General features: G+C 45.4%; 1 protein-coding gene across 1 annotated transcript in view; it reads right to left on the reverse strand.

Annotated features, from left to right (window-relative positions):
* CSMD2 (CUB and Sushi multiple domains 2) overlaps positions 1 to 25,301 on the reverse strand; it is a 2,010,406-nt gene that overhangs the window by 14,192 nt on the left and 1,970,913 nt on the right. Inside the window, exons 63-67 of the mRNA XM_069622557.1 lie at positions 19,318 to 19,429; positions 16,467 to 16,646; positions 14,959 to 15,024; positions 8,780 to 8,941; positions 8,459 to 8,571 (exon numbers count right to left, since the gene is read on the reverse strand). Of these exons, the coding sequence (XP_069478658.1) occupies positions 8,459 to 8,571; positions 8,780 to 8,941; positions 14,959 to 15,024; positions 16,467 to 16,646; positions 19,318 to 19,429 (633 nt within the window). The remainder of the gene's footprint in view (positions 1 to 8,458; positions 8,572 to 8,779; positions 8,942 to 14,958; positions 15,025 to 16,466; positions 16,647 to 19,317; positions 19,430 to 25,301) is intronic.

Below are 25,301 nucleotides of genomic sequence, written 5' to 3' on the forward strand. Positions count from 1 at the left end.
CTGTTGGGATACCACACATGAACGATCTGTGGTGGGTAGCGTGGATGCATGGTTACAGTGGCCTGCAACCTGTGGCTCTCTAGATGCTTTGTACTACGACTCCCATGATCTATCACCATTGAGCACGATGGGTAGGGCTGATGGGAGTTGCAGTCCGAAAGATTGCAATAGCCACAGCTTGCAGACCGCTGCTCTAGCTGTGCACCCTGAGAGAAAAGGTCTTGGAGGAGAAAGTGCCCTCACATTGAGTGCACGAGTTCAAATGCAGTCCAAGATGGCGTCAACTTGAACTGATTACTCAATGCAGGAGGTTTGCTGGCTCGTTTGAAATGCGTTGTGGGCTCCGTTTCCATTTCCCCCAGCCCCCCACCCCGTTATTCGCCCACTGGACTCTCAGCCAAAAGGCCAATGACTGAATGACACATTTTCATCTTAAATAAAGCCGGTCCTCAGCATAACGGCAACACACTGGTGTGTCTTCGAAAAGGCAGCTGGCACTGCTGGCTCCCATGCCACCTCGGCTCGTGTCATGCATGTCAGACTTTGCCAGTGGGGCCCCTCCTGTTCTGGGCAGCTGCTCAAATAGCCCTGCAGCTATTGTATGTTAACAACCCTCTCCGAATACCAATTACGCCTGTTCTTTTTATACTCGAGCGTCTATTTACATGCACTGGATGTAGATTATGATACGACTCGGAAAAATGAAGGACACGTGGCTGATTCGCGGACTTCACGAGGGCGTCATTTGAAATGGAGTTGCTACTCCGCCGGCACCAAAACACATGCCACTAACTAGTAGAAGCGCCGGCGGGAGATCACCTGCCAAAGGTCCCGCGGGCGGGAAAAGCCCCAAACACTTATCAATTGCCTTGCAATGGAGTACAATGTTCCAAACTTTGGTATGGAATAACTTTCACCTCCAATCATTGCTTCTTAGCAAGCTACTGTCATTACACATGGCAGTGTGGAGTGGAGCCAGCATAGCACAGCGCCACCGCCTCCGGGGGTCCGATATGACAGTGGACGAGAAGAAATGAAGGAACGTGTCACTTACCGAGAAGAGACTTACTAAAGACTAGGCCGCAGCCGGCGGTTCCTGGATGCTATTGGGCTGCACTCTGCCAGTCTTCCCTTCAGGATTGAGAAGGAATGCATCGTAGGGTAGACTGCTGAGGTGCCCGGCAGGTCTCATGGAAATCATGCCTTACTTTCCTGCCATGCATAGCGCAATGGAGAGCAGAGGACTGATTGCTATTGCCACCTTCACCATGCACGATCCCTTACCCGCCTCCCGAGACCAGCATTTCACACAGCCTGGCTCTGCTGCCGCCCTTTATGCACGGTGCCCAGACCTGCAAAGGGCAGCATTCTGACGTCATAATGCCCCTGCGAGCAATAGAGCTCAAAGGATATGTAACAAAGAACTGGACTGGGAGATGAGACAAGACAACAAGACAACGCTGACTGGCCCGAGTTGAAATCCCGGTCCCGCCATGCCTAGAGGCCGGAATCCGGCACGAAGCCGACTATAATGAGCCATTTATAAGCCCTAGCCTGTCACTGGCAAACATCCATTGGCGGGCATGTCCCTCACCTTTACTCTCATCCCTTGGGTGTGAACCTTGCGGGGTGGTAGAGGAAGGTCTTTGCTGCACCTCTGCATCTTCAAGGTGTCCTTGACAGTCTGAGGAGGCTCGCGGCTCCTGGATAACCAGCATGGACCCTCTGCTACCTATCCAGTAGCTGCTGTGGTGCAGGGCATTGCAGGCCTGCGATTGGCATTGACCATGGATCACACAGCGATTAAGAGCAGCTTGGGTTAGATGCAGGTTAATGTTCTTGTGGTCCCAGAGGAAGCCAAGAAGATGGGGGCCGCTGCCCCCCAGGTTCCACCACTGGTGGTTGCTAGCTGGGAGACCACGTGGATCTTTCCTGATGGCAACCTCTGGAGGCTTCTCTGGGCTTCCAAACGCACATTGCACCCTTTTGAAACTGTTCACATTACCCTGGTGCCTCTGTGGACTCCCTCTCCTAATCTGCCGCCACGTTGTCCTGTGTGAGGCGATGAGCTGCAGGTTGGGGTAATAGTCTATCATACAAGTCTGAGCTTTCTTTTGTTAGATAATGTCTGAGGCTTGTTGGCAGCACGAGCCGGGGTGTCGGAAGCTAGATGTAGGATGCAGGCCTCCGAGCTGGAGCAGCAGGAGTTCAAGCAGGGATTCAATGCCTGTTCTAATGGGCAGCCTTCAGCCACTTACTGACAACTACCTCCTAGCCTGAGAACAAAAAGGCTTCCCAATTTACAGGATGGCTTCAAAGCTGTGTCATTCCCAAGTTACTTGCACATTCCAGGTGCTTGACTTCTACAACCCTGGTATGTGCGGCTTTATAAAGAATTGGGCCGCATCAATGCACCTGCCTTTCTGCCAGACATCCCTAAGTCATTGAAACAACATAAGTGTGTAACAGATACTCGTCCTCCACCACAACCACCTACAGAGAATGTGTAGGGGCATAAGGAGAATGATGTTAAAGTCATCCTGAACTCCTCCTTCTCTGCGGGTGTTTTCGATGATCTTGCTGATTACAATGGCCTTAGAGCAGAAGTTAGTTCCTGGGAGTATGCTCATGCTGGCCGCACACCTGGTCTTGTCCTTCGAGTCTATTGTGAAATCCCTGATAGCGCTTGGGCTTCGTGTGCCTTCAGGGGGTACTGCCATGTCCCATACAGTGTGAGTGACCCATAGGTTCTGTGGCAATTATGCATTACCTCCTAGCTCGCTGTATGGCAATGTGGATTGTAGGCCTGGCGGGATTCCCACCACGGGGACAGGCACATGCTGAGTCCAGTCAGATTGCAATCCATGCACAACTCTTCTGCCCCCGGTGCTCATGAAGGAGTTCTGCTATTGTTCATTTCCCAGAATGCTCACTCGAGAGGCCGCCTTCCTGATCATTTACCTTGCCTGCCTCTAGACTCTGCTAATGGATTCACGTCTCTCTGCTTGTCTTATGTTGTTTTTGGCCTTAGCTCGTCTTAATAGAATTGCCAACGGATTGCCTGGCTCTGCAAGCAGTTGGATTGGCGCTAGTTGCTACATTTCCGCCTTCACCGGATTTCTGTCTCCCTTCCTGTTTCCTGGACTCTTCTTTCATAGGCTACTACACTGCAGGTTGCTCCCATCCAACTCACTGACCCTCATTACAGCATTGTTGGTATCTTGGCAGTAATTCTGGCAGGATACCTGCAAATGGTAATACCGTTACCAGCACTCAGTCTGGTGGTAGTACTCCCAGATTATGAGTGTTGGTGGCGGTAGTAAATACCTGTGGGATTTTTCAGAATTACAGACTATTTCTTGCCGGTAAGGTGAGTGCTTTTAGCTGGAGGTAATTCAGGCACCACACTGGCGAACTTGTAGTTGGTTGATGCAGAAACGTGCCTGTATATGGTAATACCGGCACGTTAATTCCACACCAACCAACACATAATGAGGGCCATTGACTTTATTTTCCCCCATCTGTGTTGCGTCCTGGTTCCTTGTACATTCCTTCTCTTCTCCCTGCTTGGTATTTCTCTCTGCCATGAATCCTTCATCCTTGAGCCATTAGAGTTTGTAGGACATCCATCCTTCATCCTTACCGCAGTGGATAACTTTCCAACTCTCTGTGTCTTCACACTGTATCTACAGACTTACTGCCTCTTTCTCCTGATACTTCCTGCACTCACACACTCTGGCTCTTCCCAAGTCGACCCATCGCTATTCCCCGTTAAACTGTTCCTATAGATTTTCATGATCATCGACCAGTTACCAGGTGCACACAGATGTTGATAGTTGCTTGTTTTGTAGGTTGGTGCTTTGCTTGATACTTGGTGCTTTTTGTTTTCCCTGCAGCTAGGGGTGAGCCACTGGAAAACCCCCTCCTCCTACCCTTTCCTCTCATCCCATGGCTGAATATCTCTCAGATTTGCCGAGCAGTGATATGATATGATATGATATGATAGGTTATTTATGAGGTGCTAAATACCCAGAGGTTTCTAAGCGTGGACACGGGATCGAACCTGTGTTGCTCCATGTTGTCTTGCTTCCAAGGCGAGCATGTTGCCCCTGGGCTATCCCCCCCGAGTGGTAGAAAGGTCTGTGAGGGAATCCTCCCTTGGCATCATAGAGGTGGTCCTCACACACAGCACAAGAATTCAGGAAAGCCCTCAAAACTGAATTGTTCATGAGAACATTCAACAATTCACACCAATCCTGCTTACTTGCTGTCAACGCCTATATTTACCTGAACTTGCCACTTAGTTTAGCTGGTATTTAATGCTTATTCCCGTGAATGTTTTAGAATTCTGAACTCCACCAAGTATGCTCTTGGCCGCTCCATCATTTCATCAGCTGCCTTTAACCCTATTGGTGCTAGAGGGATCCTGTTCACAATGGCCTCTTTCCAAATCACCAAACCACTACAACATTGGAGGAAGGGACCACACAAGCTGTCACCACATTATGAAGCTATTTGATCTCTTATTTTCTTTTTCTTTATTTAAGGTATCACCCCCATGTCAGGCCAGCCCCGTAGAGTCCTTCGGACTCAAAATAAAAGGGGATTAACAGCGCCACTGCAATTCGGGATCCAGCGCAAATTGCGCCAGAGCGAGTTGTGTTAACCCTAATAGATTTGGGCAGAATGCCAGCGCATTTACCGCAGGGATACCGCCCAACTCATGATGAGGCCCTATCATTTTGCTGTCCTGAAGGACGGCTGATAGGAGAATCCTAAGGTCAGAAATCAGCTCAATGTTTTTTCTAGTGTCTGGCCATGCCACTCTCTAAATACATTTTCTTTTGGTAGTAAAATGAGTATGTATCTGGTGTGTATACTGCATTTGGATGCACTTCTACAGGACTCTAAATGGTGTTGCTTTGTTGCTATTACAAGTCATTGTACAGCGTTTTCATTTGCTTGCTGTGTGCAGCGTTTGAAGAGCGGTTCACCAGAACACAAATAAGCAATAAAAACAGATCAGTTCCGATTTAGAGAGAGTTCCAGTCTGTTCTCAGTTCTGTGCTTCAGTACATTTTTTTGTGTGTTTTTTTTGTCATCAATTTATCGGAAAATGTACCATTGTTAGGACTGATTTTCTATACTCTGGCCTGGTGGACAGATGTATAGGAGGCCAACTTATATTGTGAAAGGAACAACTCTGTGAAGCCGTAGCCTAAACAGATTAGGTAGCAGTGACAGGAGGTGTAGGCTAAGTTCTACAGAGGGGTGAACTTGTAAAGGGTCCACAATCAGGTCACACAATGGGCATCATAAATTGCACTTAGACAGGATGTATGAAAATACAGTTATTTAATTATGGCCAAAACACACTATAGAAAAATGAATACAAGCAGGTAAACTGATCACACAATACTATCAATCTAAATACATATATACATTTGCTGGGGTGTGAAGCATAATACAAATCAAATACTCTTGCAAAGGAATGGGTAGACAAGTATTATACGCAAAAGAAGTCCACAACGATGATTCCTAGCTAAAATTGTCCAGCCCTAACTTGCCTGGGGCCTTGTGCCCTATTTTTCAGGATACAGTTCCACATAATTTATGATGCAAGAAGAAATGCAGGTTGGGTCTCTGGGGTCCAGTGATGGGTTCTTAGAGTTAAGGATCAATGCTGACTAATGCCCAAAAGTATCCCTGACAGTCAGGGTCTTGCATAGGCAAGCATTGGCAAAGCCAATAGTGTTAGACATTGGATTAGTATAAGACTATTGACTTATAATGGGAGTATAGGGGTAGATTACAATCTCAATAATTTACCCCCCTTACCCCAAATCTTCCCCAGACTTGGTAGAACAAAGGAAGGATGTCCTACGTTGTTTTTCCTGCCATAATACACAGTCCTCGATTTCCAGGGGTTGCAAGGTTCGAGCTCCACTCCAGTTGGTGTCTTTTGCAGGTGCAAGGACTCTTGGTCGATGCATGCAAAAACTCTCAATGCAGCACCCCTCTCACGACTGGACTCGGGTCAGGTAAGCAGTTTTCGTACAGAGCGATGCAACAAGACTCAGTAACCATGGTTGGACTTTTCGGTCTATCTCGGGTCCCCTTTGTGCTAGGACGGCGAAATCTCACAGGACGTAGCCTTAGACTGGCAGCTGAGGGTCCACCAAGTTTAAGGCCGAAACTCGGTGCAGTGATGAAGTTGGCACGGTAGCCCAAAAAAAGCTGGTCTACCACAGGACGGTTCCAGGTCACTTTCGGAGGTGGTTTTTGTTCTGGGCACCGAGCAGACGTCAGAAATGGATGGTTCCTCCACTCTATGGGTCGTAGAAGTTTCGCAGGGCTGCTAAAGATCAAGAGCAAGACAGGGCTCCACCAGGGCCGTGGCAGAAGTTGGTTTCCAGGCCTCCTTCAGTCAGGTTTCATGTTTCTTTGTGGGTCTCATAGCTGGATGTACTACTTGGCTCCTTCAGGTTTCTCCAGGATCTCCGAAGAATGGGTGCAGGGGTCCTCTTCTTATCCTAAAAGCCAGGTAGGAGCTGAAAATCCTACTAGCCAATAGAAGGACTAGCCCACACACACACTCCAGCAGTGGTCCAATCAGGACCACTTGTGGGAACATTCATGCATACCACTCAGACACACAAGAACCATAATGTGGATTGGAGTCAGACTGACCCAGCCCACATCCTGCCTGCAACCTCACACAGCCCTCCAGTAGCCCGCCAAAAGCTGTTGCTTTCCCGCACACTGGAAGTAATTATAAGGATTTTCCTGGCCTCTGAGGCCAGCAAGAAGGCTAAAAAAACAAGATGGAAAAAGAACAGGCGAAAAGTCTCGTGGCACAGTAAACGCGGTAAAGCTAAAATGAAATTCCCCAAAAAGTGGGGAAAAGTCCCTGCTGCCACCAGCCCATCTTTTAAGCACATCTAGAGTGACCACAAATCCTCTGAGTGTAAGTCTAGGGAAAAACTAAATGCACCCCATTGCACTGCAGTGTAAGCTGCTTTGTGCAATGATAAAAAAGTTAGCTTTTTTAGTTGGACCTTGTATGTGGAAGCGTACACTTCCTGGCTGGTTATAATTGGCTTTCTAAGCACTTAACATGTTTTGTGTACACACGAGCTATTGTGAGGTACTCTGGTTCTAATTTACTGGCATCAATGCTTTTCAGTTTATCACTCGCCTTATCCATGACCTATGGTTGCTTTGAATAATGGATATTTTATCGAATCCGGAACCAAATAAGCACTGAGACATTAAACTTTTCTATATTATTGGGACATCACACACTGTCTCTATAGAGATCAGTCATCTTAAAGTTAAGGTGAACTGTGACCAGGTTTACAGCTCAAGAACTTGTATTATTGGACTTAAGTTCAACATCTGCTCTCCTCTTCCCTCCATCATCTCGCTCTTGTTTTTCCCTTGCATTCATCTATACACGTCCAACTCTTGCTGCTGACATTTCTCTCAGCTGGCTTGGAAAACCCAGTTCTCGCTTGTTACAGGGAGGGTTTCTTAAAAACGAAACTGTAGCACTAGTACCCGCTTGAACACCTCTCTCATCCATCACACAACCACACACGAACCACCATTCTCATGCCTACCAATAACTAATTGCAGCAAAGATACATGCATCCCATCTAACACAACCATGATCCCTCGTCCTAACCTCATGTGTTTTTCCCCAAGGTGTTTGTCCACTAACTAATCTCCTTTCCGATCACCTCCTATAATCCCAATCCTTCTTTTATTTGCTAGACCATGTTCTGATGACACCCTGTTGGGGGCACAATATGCTGCTTCTCGGACAAGGATAGGCACCGTAAAACCACTATGGTGGTGATGGGCACAGTATAATTACTGAAAACATAGCATATGTCATGTATAACATAAGACCACTCTAACCGGACGTCAGAAAACCGGGAAGACATGTAACACACATTTGTGTGTCACCTTTTTACTTTTGCAGTCAGCAAAGAAGCTGAATGGTTGTTGACAGAAATGACTAGATCTTTGTGTAATGTGAATCCATCAGAGGTGTCCAGAAGTGGAATCTAGGGAAATGACTCAACATCCTTCTGCTTAATCACCATAGTTACTGACCTCGATCTTAAAGTAACCTTTTAGAGATATTTAAAGATGGGGCAGGAGGGCAAAACAGTACAATGAAAGACAAACTGAGGATTGGTCCGCTGCAGGGGTCTGCAACATTTGGCTCACCATTTGGACTACAACTCCCATTAGCCGTAGCAAAAGTCAACAGTGTGCGCTCAAGGGAGAAGTAGTCAAAAAGGTCTGGAGAGCTGCAAGTTGCAAAACCCTGGTCTACTGGAAGTAAGTAATGACAGACCTCCATATGATATTCCACTGATATTCCACTGAAGGCCCCGCCTTGGTAGACCACATCTCTCATGATGATTGTTCGGTGTTCAGTACTCACATGCCCGTCTAATGACCAATCATCCGTCTTGAACTTGTTGACAAACATTTCCACTGGGCCTCGGAGCTGGTAGAGCTGGAGCAGCAGGTGGACGTCATCTTTCTTGTAAACCCCTGGAAAGTAGAGAAGTGGTTAATGAGCACTCCACTGACCAACCCACCACTGCTTCACGCCAATCCTTCAAGGAGGGATACGTCTGGCTACATAACACTAGTCGCAGATGAATCTTAATGAATACATATTTCTGTAATTATGTCAGTGGTGCTCAGAAAAAGAAACCTCGATAGTTAACTGCTAATGGCTGGGGTCATTCCACCCTACCTGACAGCTGTAGCTCCACCCCACCGTGGTCTATTAGGGTCGCGTTGACTTTGCTGCTGACGGAATCGAACGAGGTCACCGTGAGCATTGCCGGCTGCTTCTTCCCCAGGTACTCGTAGGAACCTTTCCACAAGGAGCCCTTGGAGAAGACATCCACTGGAACTGCAAAGCCGAAAGATAAAACTCGCGCAATGAGACACGACAAATGGGACAGCACTTCTGCGACATTAAGACTCCTGTGCTACGAATGGACACAGTTCCGAGGGAATCAGGATATACAGTAAATCGTTCAGAAGTGGAACACATTCACAAACACCAGCACTTAGAGGGTGCACTTCTTGTATTTGAATTCGTTTTGGAAATGTGCAGCTCACCTTATTCTCAAAAATAAAATCACTTCTGCCCTTCTTTGGGGGATAGAAATTCAAGTGTTGCAAAAGTTACCCTGGCCTGTTCCAAAAAGGCACACAGGAATATGTCTGTTTTCATCGCACTGAAATGCACAGACATGCAAGTGTGCAAAGGGGGTGGAAACGGGTATCAGAGATGCACACGTTGTGCTGCCCTTTGTGCATAAAGTGCATCTTCTCTTTTGGTGACAGCGATGAGATGCGCTAGCACACCGCATCACTTGCGCAATCCTTTTTTGGAGAACCTGCCCCTACCTGTCATAGCAGCGTTTGGAATGTTGCAGTGTATGATTTGCTTGGCTCAGGCGGTGGGAGCAGACCTTAGATCTGCACAACGGTCTCCCACAGTGGTATTGGGTCGGCGGCCCTTTCCGAACCCTCCTGCCCACACCCTTCGGATATATTTTGGGCAGTGGTCCAAGTACAAAAAGAACTAGTGGAACTATGTTCTCTGCTGGCCTGCCCCGACTACCCACAAACCACATCACCACGCCCCCTCCCACAGGTAATCCAAAACCCCCCAATAAAACACACCTGCTTTTCAAGGAAATGTTCAGTGCAAGTTTAAACTTCTTCCTACACTTTTATTCTAAAAGTAAACTCACCAATTACCTTGATCTGTTTAGGTGGATTGACACCTTTATAGTGATGTCACATCCTGCACCAGCTGAGTTAAAATTCTGTCTTAAGGGTGACATCCCCCTTGGCACCACATACATCATGGGCGTCTATTACAGTCTGTGATCCTATAGCAAACACTGGTGTGGCAGAGGCCCCCGCAGCTCCCGCAGGGCTTGGGGCCCAAACACCAGATGTTCTGGGAGGGCCCTCGGACTTAAGACATATATAGTTTCTTTTTGAAGTCATTAGGACTTCAGAAAGACCATTTTTTCGATATGGTTTGGTTCCAAAATGCAAATGATTTTTTTTTTCTTTGGGAGTAGGCCCCGGCTCTCTGCTCTTTGCAGAACAGGAACTAGCATTCCTGTTGCGGGGCGCAGGGAGCTGGAGGCCTACCAGTCCTGCAAAGCAGTTCTTCGGAGCAACAGATTCTAAAAAGGCAAGCAAATGCATTTTCTTTTTAATGTGTGTTTATGTGGGCGCATGGAAGGCTGTGTGAATATGTATGTTATGCAATGTGTGTGAATGCATGATGTATGGGTGGCTGAGTGTGTGTGAGTGGATGGTGAATGGGTGCACATGTAAATGAGTGAGGGAGGTGTAAATGTGTGCTTGTGTTTACTGCCTGGATTACTTGGTTGGTGAGTGCACGGAACATACCTTAGGACAGAGACGTTGCTGGGTGGGGGGGCGGTTTCAGGGGCTATAGTCCTGGGTTTTTTGGTTGTAGCCCTGGCTAGAAGCTCAGGGGCTACAACCAAATGGCCCACTAGCCCCCGAGTCCTGACATGAGTGAAGCCCCAGATCTTTTCCAGACCTAGCAACACCTCTGCCTTTGACACACAGCATTTGGAGGTGTTCACTCTGCACTCTTAGACCCATATCTCTGTTGTGCAGGACTCCAATATGCTCACGTTACTGTTTGTGTGGGCGATCACGTTTATTCAAATATTTCAGTCTATTACTGGTGCCATGTGATGACAGTGTTCTGGTGGCAGTTGCACCCCAGCATGGATATTTTCCACTTTCGCTGGATAAAAGGGGGTTTGCCAGGGAAATAATGTGGGCGCCCCAGACGTGAATGATTTACAGTCTTCGCACAATGGACCATCACCCACGACGAACAATCAACACCCACCATCTGCATGATTTCTGCAGCGGGGGTTTAAGGTGAAAAGGAAAAGGTTGGAAACGAGAGTCTGATTACATAGAGTTCTTCAGGTCAGTTAGGAGGATAGCTCAGGGGCAACATGCTCGCCTTGGAAACAAAAACGACGTGGAGCAACACAGGTTCGATCCCCGGGTCCGCGCTTAGTTATATATAACCAATTAAAATTAATAGTGCACTTAAATAACGGGAAACATTGGGAGAAGTGCGCTTGATATTGTGTTATGTAGAGCTACGCACAGTGTGCGCTACATAACAAAATACAAATACGATACATTAGAACACATAACAACGGTAAAGTGAAGCTGAGTGCACAGGGAACATGGCAGCAACAGCTCAGTGCAAAAGGCCTGCAGCAAACGGGTACTAGCGCGAGTGATCTCAGAGTCCAAGGTATGTCTGCACAGGTGTCTGCAATGCAGTTTTGTTTCCCTGAACTGGTGGGTTTCAACTGGAGGTTCTTCCAAAGGGAGCGTTTTGCCTGAAAATCTCTTCTTCTTGACACAGGCCTTATGAGAGAGACAGACCCGGTGGATCTTAGGACTCTGGTGGGCCAGTACATGGTGAGTTCCTGTTTGTTGGATACAGGGCCAACACCCGAGCAGAGCATGCTTGATGAGTGTTGTGTTCTGTCATGTCACATCCGAGGCGATAACTGTATGAGATGGTCCAGCAATGCTACCGTTTTCAATATCGGGAGGGCGGAAAGGCTGAGTCGGTCCTGCCGGGATTCGAACCTGCGCCGTGTATACGCGTCTCTGCCTGACGAGTACAGGTCTCACTGCTGAGAAGTGCCTGAGGTTGCGTTAAAGCAGGCACCTCTATCACACCTGGCAGGCATGCCCACGTCGGCCCCCAGGGCGATATGTTCTTTTCTCAACGCTACGCACATGGAAGTATAACGCCTTTTTGTATAAGATTATATCAATTTTTGGTTTACCTCAAATTAACCAAATTGAATGGAAACATGTTTATACCGCTTTATGGTCATCCAAAGCTTTTATTTTCCCAACCCAAAACAAGGCATCCGCATTTCGTGCCCCTCTCCCCTTCAGACCAATAACTCCAACTCGCCAGATTTGGTTGTACCTCTTATTTAAATCATTTCTTTTCCTGTAAACTATTTATTTTCAATTACACAGGTTTGCGTTTTGGCAAACTCGTATTACAGGTGATTTAAATCTGGTGGAATTAGAAATACTGTAAACATCTGTAAACATATGTGCCCCGACCCCCCATATCAGTTTTCAGGATTCCCTTCCACGCATCCAGCAAACTTAAAAATGCAATCCAGTTAGAAAAGTATATCAACACAGTGTGTTCATTCTAACATAGGTTGCGTGGCTGGACAGTCCACTATAGGCCATTTATATAATTAACATGCAGAGTTGCAGGTAGACACCATCTCGCCAGTTCCCGCCCCCCTCACTGCTGTCATATTGGAACAATCAGAGAAGAACAATAACGGGACCAGCTGGGTTGGTCCCATACCTCATTGAGTGTATGAGAGATGGTATGTCCGTAAGACATCCATACAGAATGTACCCTCGCACTGAAAGTGTGGAAGGATGCTACATGGAAGAATGCCGCCTGCCAAGATGTCAGAATGTATCAATGAATATTGTGGATGGACGTTAAAGTGAAATCTGACGAGGACAAAGAGATGTCACAAAGAAGATATATGATGATATGAAAATACTTAGAAGTAACAACGTAATCAAAGCCCTAAAAGTAGCATGCACCTAAAGCTAACGTTATCATGGATCTAAAGAAGATGAAGTAGTTTACTAAGGAATATATAACGTGGCAAGGACGGCCATAGTAGGAAAATGGGTGATGGCTGACATTGAACTTAACCCTCTACCTCAGAGACAGGCAAAGGCTGTAGAATCAGGAGAGGCAGAAAAAACAGCTCTGTGTGCAGACCCGACGATGCGTCAAGGTTGGCCCAGAGCTAAGGATGCTGTTTTCAAGGGGTAAGCACTGAGCACAAGGGGAGTATATGATATGATATAATAGGCTATTCATAACGCACTTAATACCCAGAGGTTTCTAAGCGCGGACCCGGGGTGCTCCGTGTCATCTTGCTTTCAAGCTGAGCACGTTGCCCCTGAGCTATCCTCCCGAGCCAATGTACATGGATAAGCTCTGAATGTGGGACATTCTTCATAGATGAAAGAAGAAGAAAACATCTATGAGAGCCAAACTGCTGGTCAATTAAAAGTATACAATGTTCATATGAGATAGAGTGAGCCAGTCTCTAGAGGGCAAGAGGAACAACATCACCCTGCATAATTAAATCAAATAGTAAATAAGAGGCTGAAAATTGACACGTGTGTGGTCTCTTCACATGTGACTCAGAAGTCGAAAACAAAAGTGATTCATAAGAGCCTTGAGCTGAGATAGTGGTGTGCTCACACTCCTTTAAATGTTCCTGGAAAGTGAACAGGCAACAAGGTCAACTTTAAACAGAAGACTTTGGCTGATGGCTTACCGATGAGAGATGATGGACTTATTGGGAAAACGGGGGGATATAAACACCTAAGGTTTGTTTCCCGTACATGCTGCTAAAGTGTCAAAAGACCAAGGTTGGGATAGTATGCCAACCAATCAGTGGGGTTGAGGGACACATTAACCTGCAATATAACATAGAGCAAACCACTGTTGTTTTGTCTGCTATAGTCAGTACTATATGTATTTAAAGGTAGTTCAAGGTGTGCCCTACAGACAGATATGGGACAGCCAATGATGTACTAATCCTTATATGTTCTATAAGATAGATTTGTTCCCTTAACCAAACCCTTCCCTTGATATGTTTTGTATGTTGCCACATAGAATGATGTCATAGATGACACATATCGGGTTATAAGACCTCCGTGTAATCAAGCTGCTGTGCGAGCAGGCATGCATCAGTCCGATGTCTGTGAGTTCACCCTACATTATGAAATTGACAATAAAGTAGTACTTTGCCATGTTCTTTGTCCGATTATTTGGATTGAGATCATTATTGTAATTCCATCTAGTACAAACAGATGCTTCAAGGTGCTAGAGCACACATGTCTTTATGCATACAACATAGTACCAGCTATTCTCAATACTAACTGCTATAAAATACACCATCGCATTTGCACAAGTAAGAATAATGTACCACCATTAGTATGTAAAACCTAATGCTTTTTATGTCATATGTCTGGGGGTTTGGAAAGTAAATTGCACAATTTGGAAGCCATTTTTCCAAAATGTTCATTGGGGGAAGAACCCCATGCTCCCCTTTTGATGTGGGTGGGACTCCCTAGCTGCGCTTGCTTAAAAACGTTCCCCAGAAAATGTATGCCCCACCAACTTTCAAACTCACAAGCCGCAACGGGCTAGTACATAATTCCCAGGCCAGCAATACTCTCCCTGTTTATCCACTGAGTCTGCAGGAAGGGTCATCCTATTCCTGCCCCACTTCCTGATGCATAGATATAGCGCCTCAGGCACAGAGGAAGGTGGTGCACCCTGCTCATGCTCCTTTGTAGCTCCACGTAAACACATGTGTAGTTCATCAACTGTGAGTAACAGCCCCAGTAACAGCCCCAGTACTTTTGTCTAAAATGCTGATTCAATTTTCATGAACTGAAATTGACCAAAGAATTTTACACACAGTCCACTAATTCCAGTAATTCAAATTTCATGAGGGCTGTTTAATCCTCGCTCAGCTATAAGCTGCTCAAGAGGGTTGTTAATGATACTGAATGCAGGAATAATTATTGCTTAACAGATGCCAGCTTTGAAATCGGTGCTGTGTCAATGGTGATAGCGAAAGACGATGAGCAGAATGGAAAGAGAGGCAGTGGAGAGAGGTGGTGAGTACAAGCAGTGGGGATGTGGAATTAGCAGAAAAGTGCCAGGTGATGCTGCAGGAAACATGGCAATCAGATGAACTATGGGCAACACTGTGGCAGCGCCCTGAGAGTACATGCTAGCGCCGGGCTTACCTAACACCTTGGTGATGGGGGGTTCCCGCGCCGTGCTTCCTGGCCTGCCATTGGGCCTCAGGTCAGCTGTAAGATGAGATAGAAAACAGGGTGAGTTTACTCCACCTGGAGGACAGTGCCGGGCAGAAGAACAGAGAAGTGTTTTAAGCATCTCGGAACCTTCCATCTAAACATAAGTAAAGATATGAGTGGATTGGCTCCGAAGGCAGGCAACTCAATCACCACATTTTGTAAATAGAATTCTGTTTTAGCACCGTTTAAAGTCAGCTTGGCATTTCATTGGCTTGTGCCCAGAAAGTTTAATCAGTTGTGTTCTGGGCAAAGCTCCTCAAGCCTTAGAGCAGGGGTGTCCAAATACAGGCCTCGATGGCCACAATCCTGATGGGTTTACAGGATATCCCTCATTAATATTCATGAGAAAATAGGTGCACAAATTTAGAATCATTGTATGCAAATGTACCTCATGAATATTAATGAGGGGTATCCTGAAACTCCAACATGTTTTCTGACCCCAGAAGCCTGGAGTGGGACTACCCTGCCTTAGAACCTTGCCGTGTTGCCTCTTAACAATGACGTCCTGGGCCATTCTTTAGCACGTTCGGGATAAGTCCATGTGGAAAGGTTTTCATCGAAGATCCCTTTGTAAGCAATTGTTGTGTTTCCACCTCTTTGTAGCTAAACACATCACATCATTTTCTTGCACTTGGTTATCTGGCATCCTGCAGGGATGTGTATTTGTTTTAGAAGTTTCCTGGGGGACCAAACTGAGCATGATGGAACTGTGGCAGATATAATATGGCTTTCATCCTCACTGGGGGGGGGGCGGTCATTGCCTTTAACGGCCCGCCAGCCCAAGCCTAGTTGAAGCAAGGGCCTTAGCGATGGTTGGAGGCCATTAAAGGCCATGCCTGCCCCCCTGCCCCCCACAGTGGAGGTGAAATCCATTTGCACCCTGGGGGTAACCCCAGGGTGCAAATGGTTTCTTTGTTTTTTCAGGAGAAAGCAATGCCAATCTCCTGAGAACAAAACAAACAAACAAAACAAGATGGCCACAGCCATAGGGAAAAGGGACAAAGTCCCTTTTCCATTTCTATGTTGGCCAGGAGAGGGAGGAGCCCCAGGACTGGAGCACAAAGATCTGGTCCAGCAGGTAAGTGGGGAGGAAGGGAGAGGGTGGGGAAGGGTTTTTTTTGGTTTTATGGGTTGGGGAGGTGGGAATGCAAGAGGGCGGGTCCATGTTGCCTCAACACATTTGAAAAAAAAAGATGCCACCAGAAGAAGGGCATCGGCTGGCTGGAAACAGCAGGCAGAGAATGTGTATTCTCGCCTGTTGTTCCAGCCACTTGAATGGCGGAGCGCCCTTCCCTGGGTGTGAATGAAAAAGAAAGAATGGGAAAAGATGGCTAACAATCCCTTAAGCATCTGCATCTACAGAACCCCCACCTGTCAGTGCTGTAATAGACCCCACACCCCTCAAAAACCACACGTCAACAATTGCTGTCACTGACCAAGGCAAATAGGGGGCTTCCCAGTCCAACTTCCATCCGATCTGCAGGTGCGGTGCTCCGAACCCCCAGTTAGGTAAAACCCCTGCTGGCACGTGTAAATCAAGGTGTACCCGAGGGACGGAAGGTCCAATGCCCCAACATTTGCATGAGAAGGTGTCTCTGGTTGTCTGCAGTGGTGGGCTGAAAGAAAACAGAGAACAAAGCACATGGTTCAAATATAGGCAAACATCATGAACGGTATTTAGAATAGTATGAATTCTGGTGCCACGATTTGGTTCACCAACCTAAGGGGACTTTGCTGATGACCTTGTTAAATGGCTCCTGCCAATTCCCCTAGCGATGATAGGCTGGCTATTGCTTTGGCAATGCCCACTGCCTCGTTAGTCTCACCAGTTAAACCTCGCTCTGTCTTATTGAACTGTTTCTGAAAGGAAGGAAAGGCCTGTTGATTTTTGGCAAGCTGCCAAACCATAGCAAACGAAATACAGGAACTGAGCCTGAGCTTCGCTGAGCTTTTGGCCAGCCCTACAGATGAGGCGTGTGTCAGCCACGTTTACCACCTAAAAAGAGGCAAATACTCCCAAAAATAAAAGATTGGGAGCAAACATGCTAACAACAAATAGGAAGCACACATAGGGTGGTGGCCGTGCCACCGGCCTATTATTGGGTCATCACCGCAGAGCCAGAGCAAGAAACTCTGAAGTTCTAAAGATTTTCCGTTAACATACATGAATAACTAGGTTCAAAGACCTATTATTAGATAAACACATCTGTTTTAGAGTTAACACATATTTGTACAGTACACACGGTTCGGCACTTCTGTAAGGCCGATGCATAAACCTCGTGAAGTAGGAGTTGATTTTTATTGTTTGCATCATATTTGCGAACTCCATGCAGACGTTTTATTTTCCTGAAGTGGGTTATCCCGAGGCCGTCACTGTGGAAAGCTTACGCTAAAGGTTTCAGTGTATGTTTGGTAGAAGACAACTTTATACGCTGATATGAATATCCTTTGAGAATTAAAGGCTCATGTTAAATAAAGATTATGCAGATGTTTACATTTTTGTTAACTGCAACCTCGCATTCATAACTATTGTCCGTTGCCAATTACAAGATGTGTCCATTAGTTTAGTAGAATAGTATGCTGTTAGTTGGAGATTTTGATATGATATGATATGGCATTTATAACGCGCTTATGAAGTGTTTCAAGGTGTGACGAGGCAGGGAGGGGGAACGAAGGGAAGACAGACAACGATCCTACTAGGCCAAGTGTCATTCAGATCGCGCAAGTGCATGGGATGGGGAGGGGGAAAGTGCAGGGGTTTGAGGGAAGAGAGAGTGCAGCACACGGGAATAGAATAATAACAATAAGTAAAGTAATGGCCAGCAGGTGGCAAGTGCAAAGGAAAGTTCAGAATCAGGTGTCAAGTGCTGGTAGTGGGACTGTAGGGATACAGTGCGGGGTTTTCCAGGCAGGCAGTGCAGGTGTGTTAAACTGGTGGGGGAGGGACCTGGTCATGAAATCAGAGGGAGACCAGGTAACCAGTGAAGTTTCAGTTTCAGCCAGGAGGTCAGCAGGAGAGAGGAGGAGAAAAAGCAGAAGCAGAGAGAAAAGTTTTGAGGTGCTTCCGGAACCTGAGATGGTTCTCCTCAAGTTTCAGGGAGGCAGTTCCAGAAGGAGGTCCCAGCCAAAGAAAGAGATCTACCACCAACTCGTTGCTTGGAGAAGCGACTGACCATGAGGGAGTTGGAGGCGGATGGGCGAAGAGCACAAGAAGGAAGATATTTAGGAAGAGAGAGTTGAAGGTATTGAGGACCCAAGCCCCAGAAGGCCTTCTGGACAATTCAGAGGGTTTTGAACTTAATCCTCGCAGCCACTGGGAGCCAATGCAGAGATTTCAGTCCTGGAGAGATACGATCCCTGGGCTTGAGGTCAAGGACAAGTCTCGCAGTCCTGTTTGGGATGAGTTGCAGAGGTCGTAGATTAGAGACAGGCAGATTTAGAAAGAGGCTGTTGCAATACTCCAGCCTAGAGAGAGCCAGGGCTCTGGAGACAGAGACAGTGAGCTTCTGGGGGAAGGAGAGGAAAGGAAGAATACCTCTGAGGAGGTGCAGCTGGTAGTCTGATTTCTTAGCAACCTCAGAGATGTGAGGAGAGAAGGAGAGTGTGGAGTCGAAGATGACCCCAAGGTCTTTAGCCTCACAGGTGGGAGCAGGAAAAGGGCCAAGAGAGGCCAGCCACAGAGCAACAGTAATTTTGCTAATTACAGAAGGCTGCTCCTCATATTTGTAAACTATAAGGTGATGTCTGCACTCATGTAAAGCAAATACAGGAGATAGTCCTCTTTGCCAACTACAGGCAGATGTTTACACCACTTCAGACTACAAGATGACGGAGATTATTTTTGTAAACAATATGCTGATATTTACATTTTTTATGAATTACAAGTTAATTTGTATCACTTGGGTTGAAGTTTACCTCCCTTTTTGTTCATATTATTAGGAACATGCAGGTTGATGTGGATCACTTGTGTAAACTGCGGCTGATGGATTCAACGCTTATTATTGTTGCCGTCAATATCCGCATGTACAACCCTGTTGTAAACTTTTCACAAGTATTTAAGTCTGTTGTGAATATTAAGAGATGTCTATCACTCTAGCAACAACAGGCTTGTATTTTAAATCCATCAGGACTTTTGTTACCAGTAGACGGATTCTTACATGCGGTTTAAGTTACGAGTCATAGTTCTTAGCCTTACTCTAGAAACAGAGGTGGTGGTATCTATTGGTCTGTTGTGCATGGTTAGAACAAACACAATTGCACATACGATTGTAAATATCCGATACTTACGAACACAGTCGGGTTGTACACCACTCCAGGTCAGGTTAGGTAAGCAGGTCCTGGTGGTTGACCCTTGGAGAAGGTAACCTTTTTGACAACGGAAAAGCACCACACTTCCAATCTAGAAGAAGGTCACACAACAGTGTAAATTAAGAGTGTTGGGAGTGGTTTGACAGTGTCGCTGTATGTTCTTTGGTATCATGAGGCAATTGTATGTCTTTCACAAAGAAACGTTGCAAAATAAAAAGAACCTCAAACTGAATGATTCTATTTTTGTGTGAGGTTCCAGAGACCCCTGTGCACCCCTGGCCAGTTTATAGCTGTGAACCTTGTGCATGCCTCCAGAGCTTCCTAATGATTAATTTCAGAGACAGAAGTGCACATGCACTTTCAGAAGCCCTGGTCTGTGGAGAAAGTGCTTGGTTATCCTGTATTTTATATTTTTTAACATTTTTATTTAAAGTGCTATATAGTCAATTAAAAGACTTAACACATGACAATTCAATCAAACACAATGTTAAACTGACAGGAGAGTAGAAGACAATAACATTTTGTTTAGCTAATAAAGTGACCATTTCCATATAAAGTGAACTGCAAATACCTTTTCTAATCCATGGGAAAATATAACATAAAAAAGAGCTGCTATAATAATAATCTATACTCTTTGTACTGGATTTCCTTTAGCGTGATCAGGTATGAAATTCCCTGGAGTAAGTCGCATTCCCCTTTAGGATAGTTTTAATCTCTAACCAGAATTTCGTGAAAGTATACATGAGTATGCAATCATTTTCCTCCATCAACATTAACCATATGTGTTACGTAGGCATGGCCTTGTCAAAGGCTTGATTACTGGGGCGTTGCTGACCATGTCCTGGCTGCGATGATCCTTTCACTTTCTTCTTGGAGGTATCGGGTCACGAGTCATCCAGGATGCAAGCAGGAGATCCAGCCCCTTTCTGTCCCAAGCTGAGGTTAAGCAGGGCAGGGTCGGGGACCGGATCCCCCACACAACGGGCTGAGCTTCTCCCCTGGAATTAACATGGTGCAAAAGCAACATAACCACGGGGGTCCCACGGGACTGGGAAGTGTTGTTGGTGATGATGGTCTGAAAGAGGAGCCACACACTGACAGACAAGAACGGTACTGAGAAGAAAAACAAGAAGGAACCAAGCAGAACAACAGAACAATTGCGGGTCACTCCACTGGTGCCTCCCGTGACCGTAGGGAACAAAACAACCCCAGAAGCTGTGGCGCCCGCACCACCTGTGATACAATGCCCAAGAGCAGACAGGTACATGGTGCGGCCGGCGCAGGCAGCAGCCGTAACTGAATGTAAAAGGCGTTATCTTGTTTATCCCATAGGCAAGCCAAAATCTAGTACGCAGAGAAGATAGAGTGTCACAGCTGGTGATGAGGTGCTTGCAAGTTGTAAAGAGTTGTGTAATCTTCATGTGTGTAGGGTTCTACTAATTCCTGTCCATGCCCACATAGTTTCTGTGGTTTCAAATATTCATGTTTCAAGAAATGATTGGGGAAGGCTATTAAATAGCTCATGGTGCAATATGTTCCTGTTGCATATGGGATGTCATCTCTGCCGTGTGCTCTGGTGATAGTATCTAGGATATTTTGTTCTCTGTCCACACACGTAATTATGTTGTTTACCCTGGACTTAAACGTGGGATTCGGTCACAAAAAGACAAGGGAGCCAAGAAAATCATCAAGCAAATCCCCATGCAAGTCCACTCGTGATCAGAGCACAAGGAACAAACAGCCACCTACCAAAGCAAGGAGCAACTCACCCAAGAAACCAACAGAAAGGCAAGAAAGGGGTTACAAATCAAAAGCCGAAACATTGAGAAAAATACAGAGCAACTGTATCTTCAAGATGAAGCAAACTAAAAAACTGGAGGACAAGCTGACCCTGAACAGAACAACTATACTGGGACTATTTCAACAAATACCAAAACTTCAGCAACTCCAAAACGAGGACATTTGGATAGTAGAACCATGTCAGAATGACAGAAGAGACTGCTCCTATCTCCATATCAAATCAAAAATAATATGAAATCAATTAAAAGAGGAAGAACAGACGTTAAACATCTTGGGATACGAGCTGACAGAAGAAAAACAAGAGCCTATAGAAAGACAAAATAGAAAAAACATGAGACGGGACAGTATAGACTGCTCGAACAGCCACGAGAAAGCTTAAGGTGGGGAGAAAGGCAAGAGGGAAGGCGATTTCCACTTGTGCCCCTAAAACAAGAAAAAACAGACTTACAAGTAAGCAAACAAAAGGGAAATGACTCAGAAGGGGAAAGGGAAAACAGACCTCTCTCAAGAAAGACTGACCCAAAAAAGTGGACATGGACCACATCCTTAATGAGACCCAGCTCCGGAAACTAGCCACCAGCGAATGACAGGGAGACTTTGAAGGAAGGAACAGTAAGACCAGCTACACAGGGTAACACCTCAGTCATCCAAATGATATCTTGGAACACAAGAGGATTCAGCCATTTTGCAACCTCTAATGATGCAGATCTGGGCTCAAACAATAACATTTGTCTACAAGAGACATGGCTCATGACAAAGCCCCACCTGGATGGCTATGAAATAATCTTTACTCCAGCAAAAAAAGACCTGACAGGCCGCCCAACAGCAGGCCTTATAATAGCAATCCGCTCAGGATCAGGCCTTGAAATTTGTGCCCAGATCTCGCATTCGCCATTTACTCAAGCTGTAGTACTGATATGGAACAGAAGATGGAGTACGAAAGGGCCCATTGTTGAGGAAAACATTGCCTTAATAAATACATACTGGAGGGACTTTAATGCGATCTGCGCGGATATAGGCGATCAAAAAAAGCACCTTGCAAGATCTGCCCCAATTCTCGCAAGAGGAAAATTGCTGGAACAATGGATGGCTGGAAAAAATCTTCACAATCTCCATTGGACCCGACACAGAGCGAACACTAATGTGCCTACCTGGGAACGCAATAATCAAGTCAGCACAGTAGACCATACTTACATTTCCACTTCTGGGGCTGACAGTAAACTTCGCAGTCATTAGAAATTCTAACAGCGATCATAACATCTTAAAAACAAGTTGGAGAGCCCTGAGAGACATGAAGTTAAAAATGCAATACGAAATAGAGCCAACTAACCATGGCAAGTCCTCCAGCTTCCCATATCTTGCACCAACACACTGGAATGCCCTACCTCCCACAATCCGAGGTGAGGCCTCCCTTATCACTTTCCGTAAAGCTATGAAAATCATCCTCTTCACATAAGGTCCCTCACATCAGCACGAATACTATCCCTATGACCCACTGCATAAGCTGTAGTGTAATGACCAATTGCATAAACTGTAAGTATTGAATGATGTCTGTTGTATGTATAATGTACCAATGACTGCTACCATTCCTGTACCTCTTTAACTAAGCTCTTACAAGTAACAGCGCCTCAATGCCCTTGGGCTGTTTGCGCGCTATATACATTTAAATAAATAAATAAATAAACAAATAGAGTAAAGTTATCCAAAAGGGCAATCCAGTCAATAACAAGCAAGTATCTAGACAATTCGGCAAGTAAAATCAAAAGCAAAGGAGATACAAAGTCATCGACTATACTTCTCTCCTTCAAACCTATACAACAGAAAGATGAAGCAACCTTAAAAGAAAAAAGCATCATCGTCATAGCTATGATATACAGCTGGTAGACAAAAGGAAAATTTGGAGGCAACTAACCCGAATTAATAAAAAAATCTTTGACGTCGGAAAATCAAAAAAAGGCTGAACCAGGCCAAGAAACAGTATAGACACTGGCTGACACATTGAAAATATGCCCTATATCAAAATGATGCTGAGGATATACTCAGGGCAATACACGGAAAAAATACAAAAGCCTTCTGGTCGCTATTTAGAAACACCAATGGTTCAACTGAAGATCTGTTGATGAACAACGTTGGGGAAGCCAAATGGGTCTCACATTTTAGCAACCTATACAAACTCCCACTTTTCAAAATACAAAACTGCAACATGCTCCAAGGCAAACTGGGGGATATCGGAGGATATTGAAACAATTATATCTAAAATTAAGAAACTGTTGAACTAACGAGCACCCGGCCCAGACGGGCTATCTAATCTAGAATTGAATAAAAATCTGGAAGCTTGGGTACCTCTAATGAGTGAAATCTTTAAGAGATGTAACAACACAAGAGAAACACCAGCCTCATGGAGAAAAGGTACGGTAATTCCATTCTTCAAAAGAGGTGCAAGGGACGATCCAGCTCAATATCGGCCGATTGCATTACTGGACGTAATTGGTAAGGTTTTCGGGTCCCTTGCCGCGGACGCCTTCCAGACCTGGCAAAAAAACGCAGATCTGGCCAACCCATTTCAATCAGGATTTACCAAAAACACAGGGACCACAACGTACATCTTGCTGGTGAGTGCCATAAAAGCAAAAACCCTCCAGAAAGGCCCACCAGTCTACCTAGCACTTATAGATCTGGTACAAGCGTTTGACCAGGTTTGCAGAGAAAGGCTATGGAAAAAAAACTTGAAAACAATAATTGTCCAGAGGCAATCACTGGGCCAATTCGAGCATTGTACCAAAACACTACAACGCGAGTAAGACTGAACAAAGCGGGAATCTGTCGGACGAGATAAAAATGGCCAGGGGCGTGAAGCAGGGGTGCCCGCTGGCCCCTGCTTTGTATAACGCTTATATTGCAGATTTCACAGACTCTGCGAAAGAGTTAAGAATCTTTCCTCCAACAGTAGGAGGTGCAAAGGTCTCCAGAATCATCTATGCTGACGATATTATCTTGCTTGACCTGACGCCGGTGAGCCTTCAAAGGCAGATAAAAAATCTGACAAATTATCTGGAAATGAACAATCTAGAAATGAACAAAACAAAAAATAAAATCTTGGCCTTGGGAGAAAATAAAAAACAAGGAGCGAAACATAGATGGACTGCAAATGGCACGGTCTTAGAAAAAGTAGAGGTGTTTAAACACCTAGGTGTGATGCTAAGTAGCACAGCTCTGGAACAACCGATGCAGGAGGTACTTTTTGCAAAAGTACAAATGCTAACATCACAAGCAAAAGCCATTGATCACAAATACGGCTGATATTCCCTAATCCCAGTCATGAACTTTTATAAGTCGAAAGTAACAACAAGCATAATATATGGATCTGATGCCATGCCACAGCTGCCAGGTCATATCTGGGCCAAAATAGAGAGCTATTTCTGGAGGAATATCCTAGGCCTGTCAAAAACTGCATCTATAACGCTGATCAGAAAACTGTGCCTATCCTCACTATCGGCAATGGTGGCTAGAAAAACACTGATGCTCTATAGGAAAGCAATCAAAGAGCCGAAATCAAAGATAATGCAAATCATCAACGGAGAAATGCAGTGCAGAAAGAATATTGTTATGTCTAAATGGGCAGCAAAAAACAATCAAATGCTGATAGATATGAACATCACATCTGAAGAACTATTTACAAATCCAAATAAATCCACCAAGAAATTGATAGAAATGGACTGGATCACGACCTTCGATCTGGCAGAACAGAACAGGACAACAAAAAATATACCAACCATTCCTGCAAAAGTGAACATAGTAAGAAATGATTTGGCTAAATTTCCAGATAACAAATTGGCCAGACTATTCCTGAGGTTTAGATTAAACCAAATTTTGACAAACAAAGTAAAAGCTAGAATGAACCAAGCAGCCAAAAATAAATGTCGGTTTTGTGAAGGAAACACCATAAAAGAAACCTCCGGCCATCTGTTATTAGCCTGCCCAGGGACCAACCCGCAGAGAGAACAACATCTGACAAAAATGTTAGCAAGTAATACCTCCTACGACGTAGAGACATGGTGGAATGCCCTGGCAAGCGGGACAAATACATGATGGGCAACAGGGGTAGCTCTCTGCTTCAGATCTTTGGAGATTTATAAACATGATGAACAATGGGAATGAGAAAG

The sequence above is a fragment of the Ambystoma mexicanum genome, chromosome 11, assembly GCF_040938575.1.
Source record: "Ambystoma mexicanum isolate Mex_15411 chromosome 11, UKY_AmexF1_1, whole genome shotgun sequence".
NCBI lineage: Eukaryota > Metazoa > Chordata > Amphibia > Caudata > Ambystomatidae > Ambystoma > Ambystoma mexicanum.